Genomic DNA, 26793 nt, shown 5'->3' with positions numbered 1-26793 from the left:
CCTCTAAGAAACATGAAGGGTTTCGATTCACGTAATGGAGTTAGGGGGTAGGGTAGTAAAATATAGTAAGCCTGTTGTTTAACTATTCAATCATACAATGGAATCTTGCATACAGTTGGGATGAATTCGCAATGCAGCTCTGTGGAAATTTGGTTATCATTTGTGTTAGAAAGAATTTGTGTTATAAATCCTGGTAATTTAAATAAACTATTCTATAACTTTATAATAATAAATTATAACCGGGGTGGCCCAGTGGTAGAGGCAAGAACGGCGCTGGTCTTTATACGACAAAATCGTTCAAATCCAATCCCGACCGTTCCCCCGTTGTGAGGACTGACTACGTGGTATCGTTGAGTTTAATAAGCCAGAAATGGCAGGCATGGCCTTAGAGGTCGTTAAATCAAAAAAGAAGAAGAATAACCCAATCATATGTAACAATAGCCTGTAAAACAGCTGCCTTCCTTAAAAATGTTAACGATACTGTTGAACGTTAAAGTAAATGATGAGTTTAACCACAATACTTGAATAATTGAAAATCTTCATAAGCTTACCGTTTATTCGCTATTTTGCTTCGGATAGTAGAAATCCCTACAACAGTAAGACACAGCACATTTCGTTGGACAGTCACAGTCATTTATTTCATTGATCATTTCGTTCTCTCTTCAATTTATTAGCTCTATTCATTCATCCATTTCGTTTCGGGGTGTTTCTCATCTTTAATCTCGCTAGCAAATAGTCATAGAATGTTTATGTACACAGGCGTCCGAACGGCAAACGCCGCGCTTAGTGGATCTTTCACGAGACCGTGATGCTTCCTGATACATGCACGGTAATTAACACTAACAGCTACGCAAAGCGCCAGCAACATTGATTTTGCCACCCTCCCCGACCCCGTTCCATTTAAACTAGCGCACTTTTTACTTTGCCTTGTTTTAACCACACATTTTTCACGCCGTAGGTGATCGTTTAAAACGAGAAGCTGCGGCACCTCAATTGTATTGTGGTGGAAAGAAAAGGGATTTAACGAAGGCGAATGAGATGAAGTTTTAATAAATAAAGTGCTCAAGTTTTTAGTTCTAATAATATAAAAAACGATTTTTAGTTCTTCTACACTGAGAAGGTAAATAGCCGAATATCTTACATCTCTTGAATGAAACTTTAATAGCAAACAGAGGCAGAAAAATGTAAACAAAAAATGGGAAACTCGTCGAAATACGCTAGAAGGAACTAGCTGCCACAAATTCAACTGTCCTGTACACTGCTCCGTTACAGTTCCGACATCCAAGGGGGTTTCACTAGAATCTGCCTTTCCTAAAGCGACTTACGTTTAAATTATCCTAGTCAGGTACGTTCCATCCATGGCAGCCAGATGCCCGGATTCGTAGCCAGATGCCTAGCAACCAACCGTTGGCTGCCCGGGCCCGGCCGCCTGTCTGTTGAGCTACTGTAAATAAAAAACAGCCAGAACGTACAGGTGAGCCACACAGGTCCGAACGAAGCGTACCGATCGATCGGTACCTACCATTAATCAGTCATCTCCGCAGTGGATGTCTAGCGATGGAATCGATCGATCATCGCTTGCTGCTGTCCATTGATGTACTCCTCCGAGGGAATTGAAGTTTGCACGATGCCGTTCGAATCGCAGGACGTTTTCCACCCATTCGATTGGACCGGTTTGTGGTCGTTCCGTTCCGATGGCCGCTGGTCACCGGCATCGTACGACGCGTGGAAACATTTCCTGGAATGGGTACACGGTGCACGGTAAGCGATGAAGATTAAGTTACGGCACCGGGTTACACGCTTTACGTTGGCGTCATCGCACCGGCAAAAGTCATAGGTGAATGATCAAGTTTTGTGCAGCATATTTTGGTGCACGTTCCGCACGTGGATGTTTGCAAAACCAAACGGGGCGTCTGTGTCTGTGGACTCTTTCTGCATAGCAATTCCGTAAAAGTATTGTACAGTGATATTAAATGATGTATGCGGATGGTACGTCCAACAAATATAGCAGTGGTTGATATGTTTGAACATGGGTTGTGCCTTTCGTATTGGAATTTTATGATGAATGATATGGTAACATAACATCAGCAGTTATTTTATTTGCATATCTGCACAATGCGTAGCTGGGCTAACTCATTTTGTACTCGAAATAGTTTGATAGTCGGTGTTTGCATTCATTTGAATTAGCTAACTGGACTGGTGCTTAGTTTTAAAAATGAATGCACCTAGTTCAAATTGTTTTAAATAGCTGCTTTATTTTATGATAAAAAAAAATCTTAGGTCTTCGTATCTGTATCTGTAAATCTGCAGGTTTTTTCCCATCACAAACAGAGAATAATAAAAAAATATATTATTATTCTCAACTCTCGCCATTCCAATTCCAAATTGAGCCAAGGATCCCTTGAATGTAAATAAAATATATGTGAAATTCCTCTAAAAGCTTGGCTGTAACTTTAGGCCTTAAAGTAAAACTAATAATCTCCTCCTCCTCTTGGATGACTGATCAACCAATCAAAACCATGCTGCATACATTCAGGCGTTCATAATTCATACCAACAACGATCATCAAATTCTTGTCTTAACGTTCTACAACATTCTTTAGTAGCCCAGATTCAGCTTTATTAGCAATAGACTAGTGCTTAAAAGCCTCATACCAAAAACATCCACCAGTATTGGCACACTCGCCTTGAAGGCTCTCCCAAATCCACGTGCTTTGTAAACATGACGCTAGAGATAAATGAAAATTTTGAACACAGGCATGTTTTTCCCCTTACCTCCACAGCACTATCGCCAGGATGATTAGCAGCAACCCGAAACAACCGATCACGATACCGGCCAGAATGACGAGCTCCTGATCGACGTACGGATTGTGCCTTAGCGGAGGCGGCTGATACTGCTCACAATTCGCTCGTAGTGTAATCTGCACAATAGAATAGCCCCGCAACCACCAGCCGAAAGAAAGGAAAAGAAAAGCAAAAAAACACGCACACACGCACAACAACATCGTTAAACAACCATCAGCTTTACGTCGGCGAACAAAAGCGTCCCGGAGCAGCAGCTTACCTACCTTTATCGGTTCACAATAGGTGCCGAGGACCACCTTTTTCGGATTCACCGTACTTACGGTCGCTCCACGGACCTTCACCTCGTACGCACTGTTCGTCGTCAGGTTGGGAATAACCATCTGCCAATGGAAACAAGGAGCGTAAGGGATTTATAGCTCACCAAACCGGTCCACCATCACCTACCGACGTCTCGACGATGGACGCATTGGCCGAGATGCGTATCTCGTGCGTATCGTCGTACTCCAGATTGCGGTAGTTAACGATGTAGAAATCGATCGACGAATGGTAGACGCGTGGTATCCGCCAGCTAAAGAACAGCGTGTCAAGCGAATGGCAGGTCAGGTTCACCACCTTCGGCGGACTCGGCCCACCGACGTCGGTCCGCAGCGACACCTCCGACGGTTCGCCGTCGTACTTCAGCGTGAACGCTGTCACAATGATCCGATAATCCGTGTAGGGCTCTGAAGAGAAAAAAAAACACCCCGAAGCAGAACAGAAAAAAAACAACCACGCCAGTTGGGGAATAAAAGTGTCCCGAAGCAACAACCACCACGTTCATCGGCGTCGTGCCTGTCTCATTACTTACTCAGGTTTGTCAGCGTGTAGTAGAAGACGGAGTTTTGGGCCGCGTCGTTCTTCAGGATTGGCAGATGGAGCAGCGTTTGGTTTTGGTAGACGTAATAAACCCGATAGCCGTGGATGACACCGTTCCGTTTTTCGGGCTCGAGCCAGCTGATACGGATCGTTGTTGACGTTATTTCCAGCACGCTCAGGTTTCTCGGCTTCGTTGGGACTGCGGTACAGCACAGGAAACAAGTGGATGAAACGAAAAGAAAAGAAAACAAAAGCTCGTTCGATAAAAGCGAATGGAAAGACCGTTTTTTGGGGCAAACTTTAACGCGTTTGCAAAAATAAAACAACGAAGCGAAGAAACAAAAAAAACACGACCAATTAAGAACTTCATCCACTCCAGCTCAACCGAGCGCTTAATGGGTAGTTTTCGTTTTTTTTTTGTTTTCATCGTCGTCGTCGCCGTCGTTGACGGTGTTTTAACGAATTTGTTTGCAGAATAAGTTCAAACTTTTCGTCGCTTCAAGGCGTCACCGTGCTCGCGGGACGAGACAGAAAAATAAACACGCTTCGTTCGACTTTGGTTCGGTTAGATACGGGTGGGGCATTTAAAGGGGCCTTCAAAGTTAAATTGATCTTAATACATTAGCAAGAGCATTCAGAACCGTTTGTCTAATTCTCAGCACAAAAGAACTAAGATTTTAAAACCTCGGAGCTTATTGAAGAGTTTTGGCTATTTACACAGTGGCAGGTGTGCTTGTTGCTCTTGTGATCGAAGTTCGTTGATCTATTAAGGAACATATGAAGTTAAATTAATCTCATGAAGCACGCCGTAAGCATTCGTTTGCATAACTTTAGGCGTTTTTCACATTTCATTTGAATGAGGTTTGTAATTCGGGGTACGATTTTTAACATTTCTAAAGCATAATAATTGTTTTAATAACTCGTGAGGCACTTTTTAAGTTGTCTTGAAACAGTATCTAAAACTGCTTTAAAGTCGATTTGCTTTGAAACGGATTTTAAGTCTGGCAGAAGCTCTTAAGATAACATAGAACACAACTTTTTGTGCTTCTGTTTGAAGGTTCTCGAAAACTTCTTTTCCTGGCACCCTCAGTGGAAAAGTACACCCCCTGCCACACCATCCCTACCCCGACCCTTCCCCTCTTACTTACCGCCTTCGTCGGTCATCACCAGCACGGTCGTCGGTGGGCCTAATCCTTCGGGATTAAACACCTGTATCGACACCAGATACTGTGTATACGTTTCCAGATTGTGGATCTCGTGGCTCTGTAATGGAGAGGGCGGTAGTGAAGAGCGAGAGAGAGAGTGAGAAATAGAGAGAAAAAAAAACAAATGTTTGATTTGAGCAAAATTGAAAACGATCATGATGGACGCTGCCGTAGCAGGTAGGAAGAAACATTTGAAAGAAACTTTGGTCCCGGTCCCGCCGCACACCAACTACCTAGCTTCAGCCTTCTCGATGGGAGCCTTAAATGTGCTTTGCGCTCCACCAAGGTTGGCAAACAAAATATCATTACCCAAACGAAAACACGGAATGAAACATGAACGTACAAGCAAAAATGGGATGTTAAGCGTAGCGATCGGCGGAGGCTGAAGCATGATGGGATGGATAGGGCACCATCTATCTCCTCGTTCGGTGTGTGTGTGTGTGTGTGTGTGTATTTGTTCCGTCCACCATCTTTATCAAGGGTGCTCGTACATTGATAGCAACAAATGGAGGGTGAACGTTTGACGCTCGACGCTCTAAGCGGAAGCGATCTTCTAGGGCGACGACGACGACGGACCCACCGTACCACCGTAGATAACGTGAAAAGCGGTGGAAAACGGTGTGGCGAGTTTATGAATAATGTGAAATTATGTAGATTTATCGTACGCTCACCACACCAACGAAGCCCCATTGGCGTTCATTTATTTCGGCCAAGTATTGCGTCCCACCGACCCGTGCGGCAACGAGCACGCATGGTAACCGGCACGGTAGCGATGTACCGCGGTGAATAAACATGAACGCTGTGTAGCCGGGCATATTATTACGATTGTTTTTTGACGCTTCTTCCCCGCAAACAAAAAACCGGTAAATCAAGATGGACAGATATTTTATGAAAAATTAAAATTCTTAAGTGAGCCCAAAACTGCATAATAATGGGGCATGGTGCCGGGCGCCGAACATGTCGGTTGGTGCTTGTTTTACATTTGTTTAAGATATGCATTAATCAAGGTAAAAACATCACCACAGCCGGTGGTGCAATCTGGGAAAAACGGGAGGACAGATTCTCGTTCCGTTGCTTTATTTTCCACAAAACAAACGCTTGAAATGGAATATCATTTCCCATTTCTTTTGCTGGGCTGTGTTGTTTTGCGCTGTAATTCTCGGAAGGAAAGACAAATGGATTTTTTATACAATTATGACTTATTTATTTAGATGGTGAATAGCGTAGCGGTTTTGCTTCAAAAATCGCAATCATGTCACCATAAATTCATTTTAATTTTTTTAACGTTAAAAAAAATTTCCATTGAAATCAATTTCATTTCATCGCCAGCAGCGTCCCTACAACCATCGACGCGCCAAGAATACAATCTATTCGATAGTGAGAATGTTAGATGGGTCGGAAAATGACAGCTCTCTGCCTTTTATTCCTTTTTATTCTCCTTTTTTCATTTTCCCGCAACAATGGAGCATCCTAGAGCGATGGGCAAAATACTTCAACCATCGACAGTATCAAGCATCTCGCGGCGCTTGACAGGTGAGCGAAGATGGGACAGTTGAAAATCACGAGTGTGTGAGAGAAAGAGAGAGAGACAACGCAATATAAGTATCCAAAGGAAGAAGACATCCGCCAAATTATGCATCGGCTCACGTTAGCAAAATCAATCATGATGATACGGCTTCGTGCTCCGCGCAGGGGGTAGTTTGTAGTCGAGGGACCTGGAAGGAAAGAAAAAGAAGTCTCCGAAATCACTTACCTCGACGGTGCTGTCGCGAATGTAAATCTCCTTCACGTCCTCTGCGTGGCGGTCCCGGGTACGGTACGTTATGCGGTAACCGAGAAACTCGCCCAAAATCGTGTCCGGTGGCGGAGGTTTCCATGAGATGTACACCGAGGTGGCGGATGTGTTGTGCGCTATCGTCGTTACCGGTTTGCCGGTCGGTGCTGGTTGGTGGTTGATTTATTTCGTCACGTGGATTTCGGCCAATGGCAGAGGCAGGTGGCACAGGAACGTGGAACGATAAGTAAACGATAAGTGTCATACAGTATCACAAATGCAATACATCGTTAGTTGGGAATGGGGGTAGAGCTGAGTAAATGTTTGGGACATAATGTAGATAATGATGATTTATTCTGTTAACGAAAATTAATATTGCTAAGTATGCGTGACGGCGAAGAGTTTCGCTCAGTTGTTCGAAAAGGAAGCCTTTTCGATAATCGTGTACTTGATAGCATATCAGTATCAAAAGAGCATTTTAAAGTAGGTGAATGGATGAGATAAGAGAGAAAAGTCTACGTTTTCTTGTGGCAATTAAAAATCCAAAGGCATGTTAGGTACAGTATAGCTGTTTAAGGTACAAAACAAAATAGAACAAGTAGGCTCATGGAGACGCCTGGTACTTCGTAAGACTTCACTTGTTCGTTGTTTGTTACTTAAGTAAGTGTTGGTAGTTAGCGTTTTTCGCTCCCTCATCATGCCTTCTATACAATATAAAGCGCAATTCTTAAATTGCTTACCAGTGAAAGGTTAAAGCAGAATATAGTAATTTAGAAGCTTCAAAGCTTAGCAATGAAATACCATCTGATTCACTTAGCATCCGTTTGCACACCTTAGCATCAGTTTTGTATTTAAAACAAACGCAAAAATACAATAAAAAATCCATCTGTTAAATACATAAAATAGATCAATGCGCGATCAACAGTGAGGATTAAAGCATACTCATGGAGGCGCCTGGTCCCTCGTATGATTGACAAGCTTTCGCAACATATGTTTTGTCGTTGGTAAATATGCTGTACAAACATTTTCATAATCATAAATGGAGAAATATTTCACTTTTTAATCTCCGAAAACCTCAATTTGATCAAACTTATCACTTGAATTTTAGAGAAAATAAACGTTAAAGATTTGTGTAGAGTATAACCGAATGCAAGCTTTCAAAACCTAAGAAAAATTGGCTGGTAAGCTCATAATCGATGCATTATTTATCCAACATTATTTCTCGCTGAAAAACATTATTAAATTTATACTTCTATTAATAACGTGGAGCAGTGAACCAGATGACATATTATCTGGTCTGACTTATTGCTACAGAATGTATAGAGAACATTTCACTGCTATTATGATTATTTCATTCAGAGCATACTAAAAAAAAACAAAGCAAATTAGAAATAAAGCATTCCTTTCTGAAGTTATTTTAATGTAAGAAATGGATTATCACATAATGTTCCAGGAAAAGAAACTTTTACCAAATTATAACTGGCGGCAGACACAGCCGGAAAACGTAAGCTAACAGGCATGGAGACGCCTGGTACCTTGTACGAGTGTCAAAATGAAAAATAGATGGAATGAGCATTCGTTCTAATTTCTTTGCCGTTTGTTTCTTGTTTTCCAGTGTTGTTGTGAAACCTTTCATTTTATTTAAAACAACACAACTTTTTTTCAGAGCAGAATCACACAGAATCACAATTGTTATTTCTTCAAATATAAGACCAACAAAACCCCTTTGATGCACACTTAAACTGAGCAATATTTTTGCACTTTCAAGCCACATTCTCACAGTGCACTAAGCGGTAGCAAAAACGAAACGACCCCCAGCAGACGCTTTATCCCTTCGCTTCAAAATGCTAATTTGCTGTCTGACGGAAGAAGTGTCTTCCAAATCTTTCCCCCAACCAACACCGGCGAACCGGTTCCGTTTCGTGTGAAATGTTATGTGTTTTCGCTGCCAACTACAACCCTTGCAGCTCTCCCCGGCCCAACCTTTTCACGCTACCCAGGTACTACAAATCAACGAACGTCAAAACAAATACAAGAGGTTAAACGGTACGCAAATCTCCCTTTCACGCGAAACAACGCTCGCATCGCCCGCACACCCGAAAAAATCCCTTTTCGGGCGAAGAAACGGTTGCGCTCGCTCCACCGACCGTCAGCGCCGAAAGGCGAATCGTTTTAATTTATGCAAATTTATGCCATAATTGTAATTAAATGGCGCCACACGCGAACGAAGGCGCCCGCGCGCACCCGGTAGCGGTGGTAACAGATCGCCCACCGCCGGCAAAACACCTTTCCAGGTGTTGGGATCGACCCATTTGCCAATCACACTTACCGTTTCCGGAATTGTTATTAACTTTCTTGGGGCGGTTGCAGCGGTAGCAACACGTAAAAACACGCGCTCGTAAAAGATTGTTTTAAAAAGCAGTTGGCTCAGCCGCTGCCGAGTGGGTGAGGCGAATGTCTCGGTAGCTTCCCATTTTCTTTTCTTGCTTTTTGGGATTTCGGTACTGCTTTTTTCTGTTTTCTCTCGAGGAAGACAGACAGCTTGCACCGGAATCTCACCAGGGGAAGGGTGCGGTAGGGCAACATTCTTTACATTTCTTACCGTCGCCAAAGAATGTTTCTCGTTTGGCGAATTAGTGCCGAGTGAAGCACATCAAATGCTAATTTTATGCAACGGAACGTTGCTCAGAAGCATCGTCAAACGGGAAGAGTTTTGGTGGAACATTTGCTCACCGTGCTTGTTTTCCAATGCTCTATGGGGGCCATAATACGGGTAAAAGGCTGGCTGCGCCAAATGGCAATCAAAAGTTTTCCATTAAAACCAACATGACATGAACATCGTTCAAACTTGTTTCTGCGGAAACAGTGCTTTTAGTTATGGAGAAACAGGACGTTCCCGTTAACTGTTCTTTCTCACGAGTTATTATGTGAAAAATGATAATAAATTTACGTTTAAGGAAGATAAGACTAATATTTCCACATTATTGACATAATCGATTAGCATATTGGATTTAATGCATGGAATTCGATACAAAATAAACGTTTCTCTACATGTACGATTTCTAGCAGGGCTTTGCATACATTCAGGCGCTTTAAAGTGATCCAAATCCGTTGCTGTACTTAAACGTATAACTTAAAACTAAACAAAATTAATGAAAATGGAATGAAATGGAATTAATGGTGGAAATGGATAAGCTTTCTAAGGGTGGCTTCTTACCTTCCCGTAGCGTAACGAAGTAGTACGACTCCTTTGAAGGCGCACTGTGCCCGAGCTCGTTTACAGCGATGATACGAAAACTGTACACGGTGAACGGGAGCAGATCCGTCACCTGATACGATGCCAGGTTCGACTTGGTATAGATCGGTGACACCTGATTCCAGTCTCCATTTTCACCAACCCTATTGATGACAAAATAGAGAGAGAGAGAGAGAGAGAGAGAGAGAAAGTGCGTACAGCAAAGACAGAAAAGCACTACGAGTTAGTGTGTATTTGTGTACAGTACAAACACAAAAAGAAATACGAGTGGGACTTCATTTTATTGTTTTGTTCCCCGAAATTACACTATCACTTTTAAAATCGAGATTTCATTTCGGTACGTGCTTCGATCAAAAACGGTGCAAAAGTAGTGAACGGACGGACACACGCGTACACAGCAAACCCGGGGTCTTCGGGGGGATTTTTTTTTTCTTCTCGGGACCAGGTGCTGTACCAATATTTACCTTGTTTCGATGATGAAATTCGTAACCGGTGCGTTCCGTGCGTCCTGCGAGTGGGCCCAGGATAAATCGACGGAACGTGACGTGAAGCTTACCACCAGCGGTCGCCCCGGCGGGTCTGGCACATCTGGCAGGAGTAAGTGCGAGCGAGCGAGAATGAGAGCGAAAGAGAGCAAGCAATTTAGAAAATCTGATGCAAAGGGGGAAATGTGAGATGAGAATGAACCGAACCTTGCACTAGCAAATCCGCTATCGCTTCCGGACTGTGGCGGTCGTTGAACAAGCAGGTGTACTCCGCCGTATCGGCCGAGCTGGTTGGGCTGATGTGCAGACTGAAGTTGTCCGGCAGTAGAGTGATCTGTGAAGCAGTTACACGATAATAGTAGTTTTTATAGGGAACAATTTCAGCGAAAAAAAATAATCAAACTACAACCACACCTGTGATGAAATCGAACATTTTAGTGACAAATTCTCCGAACAATCTACACACTTAATTAATCAAATGCAAATACGGTTGAAAATCCAATTAAAAATCCAATTCAATTGATGTGATGAGTTGCAACTTTGTATCGCTTTTAAGGTTTTTTTGTTTGTTTTTGTTTGTTTGCTTTGCCATGTAAACACTAATCACGTATTATTTGTTCGTGCTTTAGCGATTTGATTTGCACGTTTGGCTGTGGTTTGATTTCGCACGGCATGTTAACAGCCCGCTTTATGGTTTATTTGAATAGGAATGGTGAAAAAAAGGAGACACAAAACCGGCCGAACAAACTTACCCGCGGGTTGTTTACTAGCGGCAGCCCATTAACGTACTCGGCCACGGTTTGTGTGGTTTTCCAAATGAGCGTATCGATTAGCGAGTGCTCGTTCACGCCCGGGCAGCTGATGGTAACGTTCCTTCCGGCGACGGCCACGTATTTAACGACCGGGATGTTTTCAATATCTGCAAAACCGATTGTGTGTGAAAGAGAGAGAGGGAGGGATCGTGGTTAGTTGAAAAGCATAAAAAGGTTAGGTGTGTGTTGTGGTCATGAAAATTCCTGGTTCTAAACTCGGCTCCCCATTTTCTAGCCGTGGGACAATAATTTTATGATGAACATTATGTCCTTCACTCGCAGTAAAAAAGCACAATACGCATAAATACAACTCTAACCCCTGTTTTACCCGTCTCCGTAATAATTGTAACGCTTTTTCTCCCGTTTTGTATATACAATTGTACATCGAGTGTACCGTGCTTCACCTCACCTAACCGTTTAGGTTCGAAATGTGTAGCTAGGAAATTAAAAATTATGAATATGCTAATAATAATTCAAATGTCTCATAAATTAAAACCGCAGCCTAGACCAGACCGGCGGACACAATAAAAAAAGCCCCCATGAAGCCCAGTCACAAACACACGTACCATCAGTGGTGTTGGAAAATTAATTAAAAATTATACGATTCGATGGTAAAATAAAATAAGCGTACGAAACCGTCAACACACGAAGCCGGACGCGGTCCAGCCGGTAGCCGTGTGGAACAACAGGCCAGCCCATAACTTTTTATTGCTCCCAAGCCCTTGGGTTTAGCGTATGGAAACGTTCAGCTAGGATCACGAGTTCACCGGTCGTATGTCTCCCCATGTGAGCGTGTCCGTGAAGAGGGTAGTGAAATTTTGCTCCATTATGCGACCGACAAAATGGCACCATTTGCCCGACATAAATCAACGTCAACCCGTACACAGGGGCGCACGGAATTGGTCGGACGACGACCGTGTGTCAGCTGTGTGTGTGTGTGTGTGTGTGCCGCGGTACACTATTGCCGGAAATCACGATTCAACGTCTCGCGCGAACCACGCGGATGGCCAATTTCTCTATGGCCTCTGTTTTGCAGCGGAAAACCCCATCCGCGTGGCTGCTCACCGTAACGATACAAACGCGGAGCGTGTGTGGTGATGAAGCTGGCCACATAAATCAAACAAAACACACACACACACATGCAGAATGGCCATCGAACAACAACAAAAAAGAGAGGAATAAAAAACAACCATTTGGTGTACAAAATGCAAAAGGCAAATGTTAAAATTTGGCTCATCGCAACCGCGCGAGCCCAGGCGAGGGACATGAAAGAGAAAATGGTAACACGTAACAAAAGATAAAAGACTTTTCACTTCAAAGGTGAGCAGTGATTTTTTCCCCTTTGGTTGTGGCCTGCTTTCGCTGCTGCTATGCACTTTTGATTTTCAAGGACATTAATGAAACAAAAGCATTTCTTCCTTTAAAGTGTACCAGGCCTATGAAGAGCTATAGCAAAGTGACGTGTCGCTCGTACATTAGCGTTTGATGCGATATGCTCATTTTACACACAATTTACGAAAGCGAGCGCGATTGTGGTCTTTTAACGTTCAACTGCTGTGTCACTTGTTCCAAAGATATCAAGCAAATGCTGGCCTTCGAAATAGAATATTCTCTTACGGAAAATATTTTTGTGTTATGGGCAGCTCACAAAAAAATTCGAACGATGTAATTTAAGGGCAACTGGTAAACTGATTCTCGTAGTGAGGTTCTGGTTAGAGCTAATGTAGCTTCGATTCTCACCTAGGTCCAATCAAAGCTTCAAAATACGTATGTTACACTAGTCCAGTGGGTTGATCGATTAGGTTTTCCTACGTTGAGACTGATATCATCTCCAGTATTTATAGATATTTCGGTAGTTACGAGAACGATTTTTAGTTCTTGTTCCTTACCCACAAGTACATCTCTTATCCTAGCCAATACAGGGGTTTTCAGTTGATAAGGCAATAGCATCCAATTTTATGGCAGGCTTCTTAGATCGAATAGCAATCAAATCTAGTATATATGGAAACGCTTTCAGATGACAGGGGAATGAAATACCTTTTATTGAAATGTCCTTGGATGATATTTTCGTAGTAGCCGTTGATATTGTATGTACTTGCACGTACGGTAGAAGGACGTGTACAATATCAACGGCTACTATGACAATATCGTCTGATGACATTTCAATACAAGGTATTTGATTTTCCTGTCACATGAAGCCGTTTCCATATCAACTAGCTTTGTTTACCATTTCATCGAACGAGCGTACAATAAAAATGGATGCTATTGTCTTTTCAACTGAAAAATCTCTGTAAATGTCACAAAAGAATGCAACAGTACCGTGTGATTGGTCTGACACAGAATTTATCATTTAAGTTACCAAGATTTTTTACACTTTCGAACAGTCTAGCAATTGCATAAACTATTAGCAATGATTAGATCTTCTGAACGCAGGACTGACTATCCAGCTACGGGTAACCTCAAGTCATGGAAAGTTAGAAATCGTTAGTAAAAAGGCATCTTTAGAAAATGGTAGGCCAAGACCTTTTGAGACTGTAGTGCGTAGGATTAAGAAGAAGAAGATCCTCTGGCAAGCCCTATCCGGACCATTCCTCGTAGTTAAGACTGACGCTCCAATTACGTGGTTACAATAAGTTTTATAAACTATTTTATGGCTGGCATTGCCACACTGGTCATTCAACCAAACAGAAGCTCCTGTGTCTCGGTCTATAATTTACAACTAGGTGTTAACTTAACCCCTTACAATTGTCAGTGAACTATTTTATTTACAATAAAAGTAGACAATAAGGTGTCAAGCAGTAATAATAAATAAACAAATAAAAACATCGTCAAGAAATCCTGCAATTGCTCACCAAGTCCTCTTGAGGTTCTGATGACAAAGAATAAAATGGAGAAACACAATCCCTTAGCCTTAGAGGCCTGATATGGCCCGCTACAGTAACAGGGAAAAGAAAGCGAGCAACTTTAAACGATTCTGAGCAATAATAAATGATTGGCTTGTGGTTAAGTCCGTTTCCAGGGACAGTAACGTAACTTGTCCATCACACGACATCACTGGTTATTAAATTCCATACGTATCTTCTCGTACGTAGAACATTGTCTATCCAGCAACGGGTAGTTTATCAAGTCAAGGAGGTAAGATTTTTATTTTTGTGTTTTTTTTTTTTTAAACTGTATTGGACTGAATTGGGCTTGGAAATAAGACATGGTATGGATGATCATGGATCTCTTAAAATTGTAGTTCAGAAGAAGAACATAGTGTCTACTTGTTCTGTTTTCTTTAATCTTGATGAGAATGATTACAAAAAGCAGCTAATTCATTGTAAATGTTGGATGACACCTTAAAAATATACTTTTTCTTATATCTGCATGATAACGTTTAAAGAAAAAGAAGCTTCCAATATCAATATTCAATAGAAATAAATCCTAGTTTCTATTTCATCAAATTCCACATCTAATTTACAATGATCTACGGACGATCAAAGGACCTCGAGCGCACAGCACATTAAAAAGATCTAATATCAGAGGATAATTTACCTCCTAATCAGTGAAAATTCCTAAAGAAATCAAACGTGCATCCTTTGGTCCCTGTTTATCCAATTTTGAGATTCTCCTGCCATCTTTCTCGATAGCAATTGTAAGCTTAAATCCAATTTGTGGGCTTTATGTTAATAGGGTAATCAAAGTCAAACGCTGTTTATAATAAAAACATTTGAATTAAAAAAAATCGTATAGAAATAAATGAGCTCCATCTCAATTCTATCTTATCATAAAGCTGAAACATAGATTCATAAAATTAAAATATGTTTATTCTTCTCAATGCAAACCACCTGACCGTATTGACAAGGATATTACTCTCTGTATCAGATTTGCTGACTGTTTGCCATACCCTTTCGCTTGATTTAAACAGACATAACAAAGCAAACTGAACCTTATTTTTTTCGAAAATGTAGAATTCAATGAATTCCTTAGCGTTCATAGAAATGACCTATAAACATAAGATCTAATTCGTAGATTACATTTTGTACGCCGCGTTAGATCTAATGTTTCACCAGGTTTCAAAACATGCGTCCGTCGGCGGCGTTCAGAACCCTTCCACGAACGTAGGCTACAATCTGCTTTACACAGAACACGGTGCTCACCGGAAGCACTAGCGCTCGAAGCATTCGAAACCCTGTACCAATCCCACCTAGTCTGACGTTTCATTCTGTGGAGGCTAGGTTAGGTGCATGAAACGAAGATAAATTTAGCTTAACGAATGTGAATAAAACTGGCATTTTTGCAGCGTCCAAGCGCCAAAAACCTCGTCGGTTGCTATCATCACCTTCACCGAAAACGGTGGGTTCGGTTTCAATGTCATTGCTGCTCTTTCGGCGGAAACGGCTGGCAGCACAAGCTGGCTGGCCGTAACAGTAGGGTGAATTTGAATTGCTAATAGTTTTGCGAGAAAAGTTGCTCGTACCAGCACCACCACTACGGTGCGGTAGCGACAAGAAAAAAGAAACCCTTCCCGTAGAAAACGAAACGAAAGCTGCAGTTTCATGCTGACAGTGGCGGAAAAACAATGAGCATGTTCCGGGTTTGGACAGTTTGGTCCCTTTGTTAGGGTGCCTTATTTTTTTTTTTTTCGTGTTCCGTTCTACGTGTCGATAGATTTCTGTGGGTCCGCTTTCTTATCCTGGGATTTCTTCAAAATTTGATTATGTGCGAGAAACAACCGAAGCGTATCCAAATCAACTAGAAGGCGTTTCCCAAACTCAATCCGATAAAACTTTCACCCCCGATACATGGCACCAGGGACGGCATCTGAATGCGGCACGTATGGGTTGGGTTTGGGTCAACGAAGCACAGGAAAAGGATTCTACAACGTTCGAAGTGGCTGGAGACGTTAGAGGGTGAAAAGTAAAAGGAGCTAAACCTCCGTCTGTCAAATTCTATCACACCCTTACACAATACAGCTCAAAACAGTGGGAAAGAGAAAACCCGAAATCTTATCCCCAGCGCTAAAGGAAGATAAAAAGCTTGGCTCACAATAAAAAACAAACAACACACTCACACACACACACACACACCCAATATCCAGCTGGGCGACCAACGGCGACGGCCAGCGTCGGTGATTGTTTGTGGTTGAATCAGCGCTTTCCCAAACATCCAAGCAATCGTGCCACCGGAAAGAAGCAATTTATTTCTCTTAGCTCATAATCTCTTCAATAAAATGGGCGAAAGTGGAGCACACCGCTTTGTTTTATCGTCTGGTGTCGGTGCCCATTGCTGCGGCAAAGGTTAAGGAAGGTATCAGCATCCATCCAGGGCCACAGGATACCCGTCCCTCTATCTCCCTCATTCTCTCTCTCTCTCTCTCTCTCATCTACCTCTGCCACCGCCAGCAATCATTGGCAATCGATGCCGGGCGTCCAATTTCTCATTCCTGCTGCTGCCTTTTACGAAGATAAATGCTTCCTGTGATAGCCGTTTTTATTTTCGACCCACAAAACGCATGACCTAAAATAAAAGAAAAACAACAAACAGATTTGTTTCTGTCTGTAAAGCGAAGCGCAATAACTTAAGGCACCCTACCGGGTGTTATGATGAAGAAGGAACGGGCAGTATGGATGAGCCAGTTTAGGGAATGGAAACGGATACGCTTACTTCTGAATCGTATGTGACTGGCAAGATTCATTTTTTTATCGCTTAAAGGTTGACACGTTTACTGTATTTGAACCTATTGTTAAGAGCGGCATAGTATATAAAACGTAAAAGGTTTGTATTTCATTAGCTAAATTATAGTGTTGAACCATTTTGAAGACATATATGGGCCTCTTTTGTATTAAATCTTCTTTTTCGGTATTTCTAAATGAAAGTATCTGTAAATTAGTTTTAACCGATTTGGGGACAAGACTCGTACGGAATTTGTCAGCCAATCTACTTTTTTAAAGACCAAACCGCCTATCTTTTACTCACACACCCCAAATTCAAACTTACGTTCGTGAGAATAAATTCATCCAAACATGCTATTTCTGAGAAGAGCTCGACATGTTCCATTTCTTTTGCAATCCCTTCCATTAAAGGTGACTCTTTTTTATGTATGCTTCAAAAACTCCAAAACCGCAAATGAAGCAAAAAAAAAGTCTAAATGTTTTCACCTGTAGTGTGACAGTCAAGTCCTAAATAAAATAGTACGGATCATGTAGGATTTCTTATTCGTTGACTCTGTAACCTCAAGTGTTCCAGACCTGCCTTTACTGGCTTCCTTGAATTAATTCTTTTTGTAGCATAAGAGTAAGTAGAGCGTACGAGATCGAAATCAGGTAATGCCATATGAAGATCGGTGTTACTAAGGCCTTGACCGCAGGACCGCTCATTAATATAGGAATGAGTTTTAACCGATGGAATATCTATGATTTATGGTGGTATTGTATGGGGTGAACTGATGGCAGAGGGAATAGCGGCGCTGACACGACGCGACCAGGAACCAAATCTTATTCAGGCCGTTTCCCCATATACATGGCTAACTATCCAGCTATGGGAAACATCCTAGTTCAAAGAAAGCTTTAAATGGCATGCCAAGACCTTTCTCGAAGTTATAGTGCCAAGGAAGAGGAACAAGAAGACGTAAGTATAAACTCACAACGGATTGCGTGATACGTTCCGCGAAATAAAAAAAAAGTGTCGAAATGTGTCCAAAAGAATGCATGAACCATTAACCATTGATATAATTGCTGTTCTTCTCCTTCTTTTTCTTAACGATCTCTTAGTTCATGCCTTTCATTTCTGGCTTACTAGACTTATTGTTAACACCTAGTTGGGTTGACAGCCCTCACTATAAGGGAACGACCCAGATAGGATTTGAGCTCCGGTCCTGCCGTGTGAAGACCGGCATCGCTGTCGCATCTACTATTTTATTGATAAAGAAAAACAGACTTTAAAAAAACGCTTCTATTTATAAACAAAAAATATCCTTAAATTAAATCAACATTTTTCAAACGTGTTTTAAGGCAGCAAAAGTTCTTTTTAAGAAACACAACCGCTCCGTTCCTGATGAATACAAACTAAAAATATTACGTCAGCTTTTTTTGCTATAAACTATGAAATGACACTTGAGAGCACATAAATTTCAATCAGCATTTTTTTCCCCCAAAAGTGGAATGAAACGAATACCTTACCGGCGTCGTTGATAAGGTTAATCAGCTCTTGCCATTTTAATAGCATCATTCTGTTACGGTTTCATAAATCATATCCTCGAGCTAACATTTATTCCACAAGGACACCTACACAGACAGCTGAGTTTTATGCCAAACACACACACACTCCGAGGACACAATCATCTAGCTGGATTTCAAACATTTTATTCATATTTCACAGTGTCCTGTCCTCGCATAGCTTACAATCCTGCAACAGTAACTATGCACGGGCAGCGACGGATACCCGTGTGTAACGAGTCAATCCACCACGATGGGGACAGAAAGGTATTTCAAAGATCGGTACCATTCTCTTCCTAATGATGAGAATATCCGTTCCGTATAATCCATCCGACTGTTCGGCTGTACAAAACGGTGCTGTACAACATTATGCCGGGCCGGGCAAAAGAAAGAGTATTACGATAACGATCCATCGTTTCCGTTTCACACGTCGCCGACCGTCCACCTGCCCTCTTCCTACCCCCTCCCCCCTCGCAGTCCACAACACGCCCATCCCGATCGCACCATTATGCTGCGACTCCTGCGACGGGCGTATTCAATCGGACCGACGTCGACGACGACGATTTTCCTTCGAGCGCTTTTATGTGCGACCTGGTCGTAAATCGATAATACTTCACATTTTCTTCCGGCACTGGCTCTGTGCCAGTGCACACAAAAGCGGACCGGTTTGCTAAGCGGGGCCAGCGGGGTCGGGCGCGGAACCGTGGCGCAAGCAGCAATAGTAGAACTTTTTCCCACACAAAGACATGCATGCAGACGGGCGCGCACCGGTGAATGGTAGCGCTGAGAGGGATTACATTATTTTCCCGCTACAGAACGCAGAACAAGCGCTTTAACATGGCCTTGGAACGCACGGAACACGGCCCAGAACCCAAGTGCCCCGGGATTGAACTGGTTCGTGGAACGAACTTAAGCCGCTTGCTACACAATCTGCCATTATTTTGCTCGAACACATCCAAATAAAACGTTCAGCCGGTGATGATGGATCGAGGATGACGGATGGAAGCGAAAAAAAAGAAGAGAATGTTTCAAAGTGATTAAATGTTTACCGTTTTTTGAAGCGGTGCAGAGTTTCGTTCACCGAAACACGGACACAATTGACATGATTAGGAAAGGAATGAACGAAAGGGATTTTGAAGGAGCATGATTTGCTGAGCTACCTATGGTGATGTTTCAAAGGCTTTTGTTATCATCGTTATGGGAGGGTCTATATTTAAGCGATTGTGTATAAACATATTGGGTACGCTTCATCCTTAATCCTCTCAAAGCGTTTTGGGTACAGCAATGATATGATGCAAACAATGGTTAGCGCAACCTTCAAAATGCAGTCAATGAAAAGGTCAAAGCAAAAATAGATCCAAATCCTACAATCGCCAGTTTTAAGACTATCATTCAAGAAAAAAGCTAGAAGGTTTCATTCCATAAGGGCACCTCTTCACCTCGATATTATCGTTGTATGGAAAAATCTTTGTATTTCATTTACAGCATTAAGAGGTAGCTCCTTCTTCTTCCTTGGCTCTACAACCTAAGGAGACCTCGGCCTGCCCTTTCTTAGGCTTGATTTTACCCGTAGCAAAGCAGTCCCTGTAAACAGGAAGGGGGTCTGGATGGCATTTGAACCCCGGTCCTGTCGTGTGAAGACCGGCGTTATTATCGCCTTGGCCGCCGGACGGCCCCGAGATGGCTTCTTGCTTTCTGAAACAAGTAAGAATGAGAAATTCTCACCACATGTCGAGATGCTATGCAATATTGGGCCAGTAATACCTTAGGAAAAGTGTTCTCATAAGTATCCAAAATAAATTGATCAATTGCGATATTATTTCCCTCGAAACTTCAGTTTTTACGAAAAAAAAAACAAGTTCAAAAGCTCTATTTTTCCAGCTCAGACGACAATCTTTTACTTCCATCCGTCTTAAACAAAATATTCACTTGTTCATGTTGCTACTTAACTCATCATCTCTCTGAAAGAAAAAGTTCAACATTGTAAGGGCAAATATCGTGATGAAACACTTTTGAACCGATGGGCTTGTCGTGATCATTGTTGGAGAACTCACATATTGAAGAACGTCATTTATCGAGGAAAGTCAAGAAATTTACCCGCACTTTAAGGAAAATAATACTGCAGTTTTTTTCCTTTTCAGTTACACAAAGCATGATCATAAAACCATTATTATAAGGTGCAGTAGCTAGAAAACGATGACTGAATCTTATGGCAAAAACAAAAGATAAGTGTACGGCTTGATGATAAAGTGGACTTGTTATTCACAAGACACAACGTTAATCACACCCCAGTAAGACCTTAATGTACATTAAGCGCTTCAAACATCTCAATAAAAGTTTTCAATTTAATCCAGCAATTGCACCTATATCAACTCGGGATCAACTTTAAGTAAGGCAGCACATAACGCTTGATCTGTTTCCCAAAAGATAATTCCATTCCCAACCGCAAGCTACCACCATCAAGTGTTTTGTTTGTTTTGAACTGTCGTTTCGAATTCCACTGAACGGCAGTACAGATTTCACTCGAATTACTAAATACTCGGATCCATTTCCTTCAAAACCCCCATTCGTGCAGAAATGTGACAAACTTTGCACTGCTTTATCCTCATCATTTTCATTAACTGCGGCGGAATTCCTACACCGAAGCTGCCCATTCTCTTGGCCCCTGCTTGCAACCCACATTCTACCACATAAATCCCAAACAGCAACATGTGCACACCCGAGCGCACAAATCGAAACCAGCTGTCAAAATAATTTTCATCTCTTTACCCACCATAAAAAGCAGCGGGCGCACAGCAGTTACAGCCAGGTCCCAAGTGCAAGGCAAACCAATGCAAACTTCAGCCCCGAGCAGGGATTCTAACCATCGGTGTCATCTACAGGACCAGCGCTCACCCATCCCTCTCCCCAACACTCCATCGTCCACCACCGCCACAGGTTAAACTTTTCTTATCGCGCACCGCACCGCAGGCCACCGGCTGTCATGTACTTTGCCAAGTGCTGAGTAACAAAAGGGGATTTCGTTTCGCTTTACCAGCCCCGTTTTGCGAACTTTCCTGACCGGCGTCAGCCTACCAGCACAGCCCAGCTCGTCCGTGTGCGGCGTAAAGTCTGATTTCCACAAGGATTAGGTTCGCTTTGACTAACATTTTCGAAAACCTACAGCAATCCCCCATATCCGCTGGGAGCTCTTTCATCGATTTAACTCAGATAGTGTAGCTTTAACGGGGTAGTCGGCTTTGAAAAGGGTTTGCCCCACTATTTGGCTGTGCTGGGGAGGGTTGTACAGGGCAATGAGGTGTTGGCAAAATACTATTACCGATTGAGAATGCTGGGCAGCATGGGGTAATGGTTAGTTTGTGGAACTGCGTGTGCGAAATAGAGTCAGGATATTTCTATTTACATGGAATGAATTTTTTCTCTTCTCGACGTGATTCGCTATTTATGCGAGGGTGTTTGGAAATTTTGTATAGAGTTTTTCCATTGTTCGATCTGGTGTGGCACAAAATGATTTGCAATCTTTATATGTTTTTAGTTCACAAATCTATTGAAAAAGAGTTAAATTATATAAGAGTTCTATTTGAGTAACATTTTTGGAGCACTGTTATTGAACAAAAAGCGTAAACTTAATCCACAAAATAAAAATTATAAACGATGTTGGTAATGGAGGCGCCTGGTAGCTAACGACGTCGATCAGAATGGAGGCGCCTGGTTCTTTGCACGATTTGATAACTCAAAGCAATCTAATAAATCATTCGAGGTTAGTTTCCCTCAGGCTAAATGAAACTAAATTGTCGGCTACTGTCCACTTCAGCCCCAGTAAAGATTAACTCTTCAATTACACGACTCATATTAATGCCTTTAATTCTTTAATGCATAACCCCCAGCTGAGAATGAAGCTTATCCTGTCGCCCGGTAGGACAGAACTAATACATAAAAAGGAAGAGCACAAAACCAGAAATCCTAATGCGACAACCAACCCGTACAAAGCATTAAAATTCTTTCTTTTCATCCACACTCACCAAATATCCGCGTTGCACTGCCGTAGAATGAAGCAAAAATTAATCCAAAGACAATAAATCCCAGGTTGGCATTAACGAGATTAGTCATCGTGCAGTCTCCGTATACGGGCTCGTTAGCACAACAGCCGTAGGGGTAGGGGGGGGGGGAGGATTGAGCGGAATTCGTTCACTGTGGGCGCCCGAGTGGGATACGTTCGCCTTCCGTATCCGGCACCAACGCAAGGGTTTGGCGCGTTTAATCCTCCCGAAACGGGGCTTTCAATTCACTGTGATCACACACACACCGGCACACAACGCTCTTTCCCACGTTCCGAACGGATACTACACACATACACTTCCCCATACAGACACGCATACCAAAAAAAAGCACTCACACGTACGAGCCGTATCACGTCTGCACGATCGCAAATGTAGCACACCGGGCGCACCGCGTGTTTGGTAGCTGTATTGGTGCCAGAAGCGGTAATGTTTCGCATGCTTCGCCACAGCGTGCACAGATTCGTTTCAATTTCGGTTTGAATTTATTTCACTTCCATGTTGTTTATTTGTTTGCTCTTCCGAACTGTCGCGGTTGCCGAGCGTTGTTTTCGCTGCTGCTGCTGCTGCTGCTGCCAACAACACCATCACCATTCTGCCATAAACGGATAGAAGTGTTGATTTAGTAGGAGCCGCTTGGGAAGGGAAGCAAAAAGCTTAACCAACGTTGTTATTCTGGACCACCGCCTGGTTTCCGCCCTCACTGCCCACCGCGTCAGATGCTTTTGACAGGCGAAAACAATGCTGTCAGTGTGGTGTTGTCTGTTGTTTCTTAACCGGGCTGTGCGAACGCGTTTTTCACCGCACCACAACATCGATTTACGGTGTGGCGCGCTGGCGCACCTATCAACTTACAACGGCACGGCTGACAGCAATAGGCTTGATTTATTGTGATGAGTAGCGTTGATTCGATCAAAACACTCGTTCTAGGTTCAATTTCGCGCCGAAACACAATCTGTTTGAAGAACAAACATGTGCCAGCACGTGCTGGGCTGTCCGTGTTACCCCACGAAGCTAACAATCCAAATCAAATTGTCCCATAAAAAAACAGTATGAAAATTTAATAGGTGAAGCAAGGCATGTGAAGAGTTGAACATAAATGCATTTACGTAAGCCAGACTTATCATAAACAAGAATATAACAATGAGAAAGAAGAATTAAATAAAGCATTTTTTCGAGAGGCATTTTAATAACTAGAAAGGCTTTGTTCGCTTTTTTTAAAGTCTATTGAATAATTTTTGTTGAAAATATTCGCCTAGAGTTATGCAATTTGCATGGCAGTTATGACTTGCTCTCTCTTCTGCTCAGTTTTTATTATCTCTTGACAAACATTATAGTGAAGACCGTGCCTTCCGTTGACTGATGAAAGCGTGCTTTGTTTGATAGGAAGGAAAACAGTGTTCAGGGCAAATAATAAACCGAGATAAGTTCGGTAGATAATTAACTCTGAAAATAATTAACTCATCATGTTTATTTGCAGTTCAGATGCTTCTCATCAAGATTCAGCAGCTCCTTTTGGGCAGTTAAAATAGGAAATACCTAGATCAATTTCACCAGTTTTCACCAAACGCACGACCTCACTATTCCATTCGATCGATCGCATCCGATTTCGGAAAACTATTGTTTGCCTTTACACTTCATCGACCCTATTCCATGCTCGGGCCACACTCACCACTAGCACTAACTCAAATGATTATTCGATTTTCGATAGGCAATGCAGTGATGCATTATACTTGTTTGCATTGGGAGGGTGCATTTGCCACTACCACAGCCCTTGCTCCGCTACACCTTCCTCACTTTCCGTTTGCTTGAAATTTAAGTGCCACTAATCGTGAGCCACGAACACATTGCCTATGGATGATGATATGGGCAGCCGTGGTGAAAGTTTCCTACCTAGCCATGAGCTTCAAACGACTGTAGCGGAACACAATGAATCATTTACATCATCATCATCATCATCATCATCACCGCCACCATCCGTGCATGGCGTGTTTGTGTTGGTTCGGTCGGTTTAATTTTTAATCCACCGTAATTGCTTTATTTTCACTCGAACGGTTGTGGCTTTAAAAGAGAAGGCACACGGGCGACACGATGATTTGGTTGGTTTGGTTGTATTTCCTTCGCCGATTGCATTCTCTTCCCGAGCACCCGTTTTGTTTTGTACCGTCCCGTACGCCGCAGACGGAAAACACATACATAAGCTTACACATACACGCACATGCCCAAACACTAGCATTAGACAAGCGGGCGACGTAGCATCGTTGCCCCTTAGGGTTTGGCTAACGAATTCAACTCCTTCGAGAAGGTGGCTCTTTGTTTTCACTTCCACCCAGTAACACATACACACACACATACAAACACGTAACATACACACTCACCCCAAACTCCCACCACGATACACGGCCCTAGGGCACTTACATGTGCGTGTGTGTATGATACCCACACACGACGATCACTATTCGATTTCGATACCTTTCACCCACCGCCTACTGCCAAAGGCCAAAGAAAAAAACCGAAACACCCGCCCGAACGACAAAACTTCCGACTACTGAGCACGTTCACGTTGACTGTCCATTCGCGGCCTAACTTCAAGTGTTTTTCCCTAACTGACCCGTCAGGTGCGCGCCTGTTCAATGTTAATGCGATACTGAACGTACCACTTCCTGGTGAGCTCGAGCACGAGCATCGAGTCCTTTTGTGGCATCCTTCACTCTCTCGTCCTTTTGGAGAGATTCGAGCTAGAAAAAATTGAGCGAGAGAGAAAGCGGAGAACGTCTGAGAGCAAACTCAACCGGCACAGCTAGCACCAGCTACGACTGGCGAATGGGAGAGCAACCGCCGTCCGGAAAAGCGTCATTCCGTCTGGTAGCGTGCAGAACAGCGGGTGAAAATAAATAAGCCGTTCCTTTTAAAAATAGAGCCAACCTCCTTAACATGCCGTCAATGGGAAAGAGCGGCAGCGTTCGGAGCGGACGAAATGCAGAGAGCGAGAGCCGTCCGTCCCTGCTGGTCGATGCCGGGTAACTTTCTCTTATTGATTACGTAACTCTCGCGGTTGACAGAACCGATTCGTTTAGAGCTTATAAATCCTCTTTCATTGACACCCCTTGATGTATGGCTTTCCACGCACGAGCGGAAAGATCGGGAGGAAGATGGTTGGCGAGAATGGGAGGGGTGCGGGGGAGGTTGAAAAGCACCGAAGACGTGGATGGTAGAGTGAGAGTGATAAGTGAGCTTTTTATCAGCATCATTCTAGCTGTGCTATCGGTCCGCGCTCATCATAACGAGCTGTTTGCCGTCAATGTGATCAACTATGATTGAGCCGGCTCGGGTCGGGATCCGTTCGGGAACCGGGAGTTCCCGGGGCATTGGTGCAGCGTTGAAATAAAATCCTCTCGCTGCCAATTATATTCTTTCGGCGCGATGCACGGCGGCTACTGTAACGGTACGCCGAAACAATGGGTAGAACAATTAATTGAACAAGAACAAGTTTGATACAAATTAATTTTTTTGTTCTTTTCTTATTGTCAGAAGTCAGCGATGATTCCTTGGCTTTGTTCTTGAGCATATAGTGGTTCTCTGATCATAAAACGTGTATCTTCATAATAAAAACAATGTTACGTTCGAATTATGACAACAATGAAACTTTTACGGCCTTTCGCCCTGTTTTATTTTAGATACTTAAAAAAAATATTTTGAAGCAGAGTCGCACTATCAACTTTTCTTAAGCTGATGCCTCACCATAAGGACAAGACATTCTCTCCCTGATGCTTGTCTTATTCCGCGAATGGTCCATTGTAGATGATGGACTCGTAAGTATTGTTGGCCAGAGCTGTTGTGGCTGTAGTATGTTGTATTTAGTATTAAAATAATTATTAAAAAATAATTTAGATATCTCTTCCAGTTATGGTTTGGTTTGCACTCCTAAATGTATGCAATCTGCATGACGCTCATCTGTGCAGAGTTGGCAATCTATCCAGCTTTTTTTCAAAGCTATTTTTTCCTTAAATTATAAAACACAAAAGATTGGTCAAAATATGAAACGACAAAAATAAGACAATATTCTTCACTTAACCTCATCTTAAAACTACTTCAAAGGAACAGTTGGGTCCATCTACATGCAACTATGCGAACGTCACCGATGCATCATACAATTGTTCACGAAACAAGGATTTGTACTTTGACTTCGAAACACTGTTACGTATGACCATAACACACTACCCTTTTGTTTCACCAATCCATGATCGAAATGCAGCACTGACGTTTATGTCCCCTTGTCACCTTTTCCTCACTTCCCATGATTCCCGTGCCTGCTTTCGTTTAAGGTGTGCCCGTGCAGCCAAAC

At 42.6% G+C, this 26793-nt stretch overlaps 1 protein-coding gene across 9 annotated transcripts; it reads right to left on the bottom strand.

Annotated features, from left to right (window-relative positions):
* Positions 1-611: 611 nt before the first annotated feature.
* Positions 612-25157, bottom strand: LOC118504680 (protein sidekick-2-like). 9 transcript variants are annotated; one of them, XM_036039488.1, is made up of 15 exons: positions 24827-25157; positions 23115-23462; positions 22413-23043; positions 11132-11298; positions 10587-10713; positions 10359-10482; positions 9856-10037; positions 6618-6805; positions 4808-4922; positions 3652-3858; positions 3249-3526; positions 3068-3184; positions 2775-2920; positions 1523-1738; positions 612-1444 (listed from the first exon to the last, which is right to left on the bottom strand). In XM_036039488.1, the coding sequence occupies exons 3-14, from the start codon at positions 22498-22500 to the stop codon at positions 1552-1554; spliced, it is 1926 nt and encodes a 641-aa protein (XP_035895381.1). In that variant the 5' UTR covers positions 22501-23043; positions 23115-23462; positions 24827-25157; the 3' UTR covers positions 612-1444; positions 1523-1551. The 9 variants fall into 9 exon arrangements, with proteins under 9 accessions (XP_035895381.1, XP_035895384.1, XP_035895386.1 ...); XM_036039491.1 differs by having other exon boundaries at positions 24867-25157; XM_036039493.1 differs by having other exon boundaries at positions 24921-25157.
* Positions 25158-26793: the final 1636 nt, after the last annotated feature.

Source organism: Anopheles stephensi, chromosome 2 (genome assembly GCF_013141755.1).
Source record: "Anopheles stephensi strain Indian chromosome 2, UCI_ANSTEP_V1.0, whole genome shotgun sequence".
NCBI lineage: Eukaryota > Metazoa > Arthropoda > Insecta > Diptera > Culicidae > Anopheles > Anopheles stephensi.
This window is presented reverse-complemented; position numbering and strand designations above follow the sequence as displayed.

Excerpts from the sequence above, each read along its gene's own strand:
- LOC118504680 (XM_036039489.1), bottom strand. The coding sequence starts at position 22,500 with ATGACTAATCTCGTTAATGCCAACCTGGGATTTATTGTCTTTGGATTA. Across the intron at positions 4,923-6,617 it reads TTCGCGACAGCACCGTCGAG|AGCCACGAGATCCACAATCT; the intron begins GTAAGTGATTTC and ends TCTCCATTACAG. Across the intron at positions 1,739-2,774 it reads CTGGCGATAGTGCTGTGGAG|GAAATGTTTCCACGCGTCGT; the intron begins GTAAGGGGAAAA and ends TACCCATTCCAG.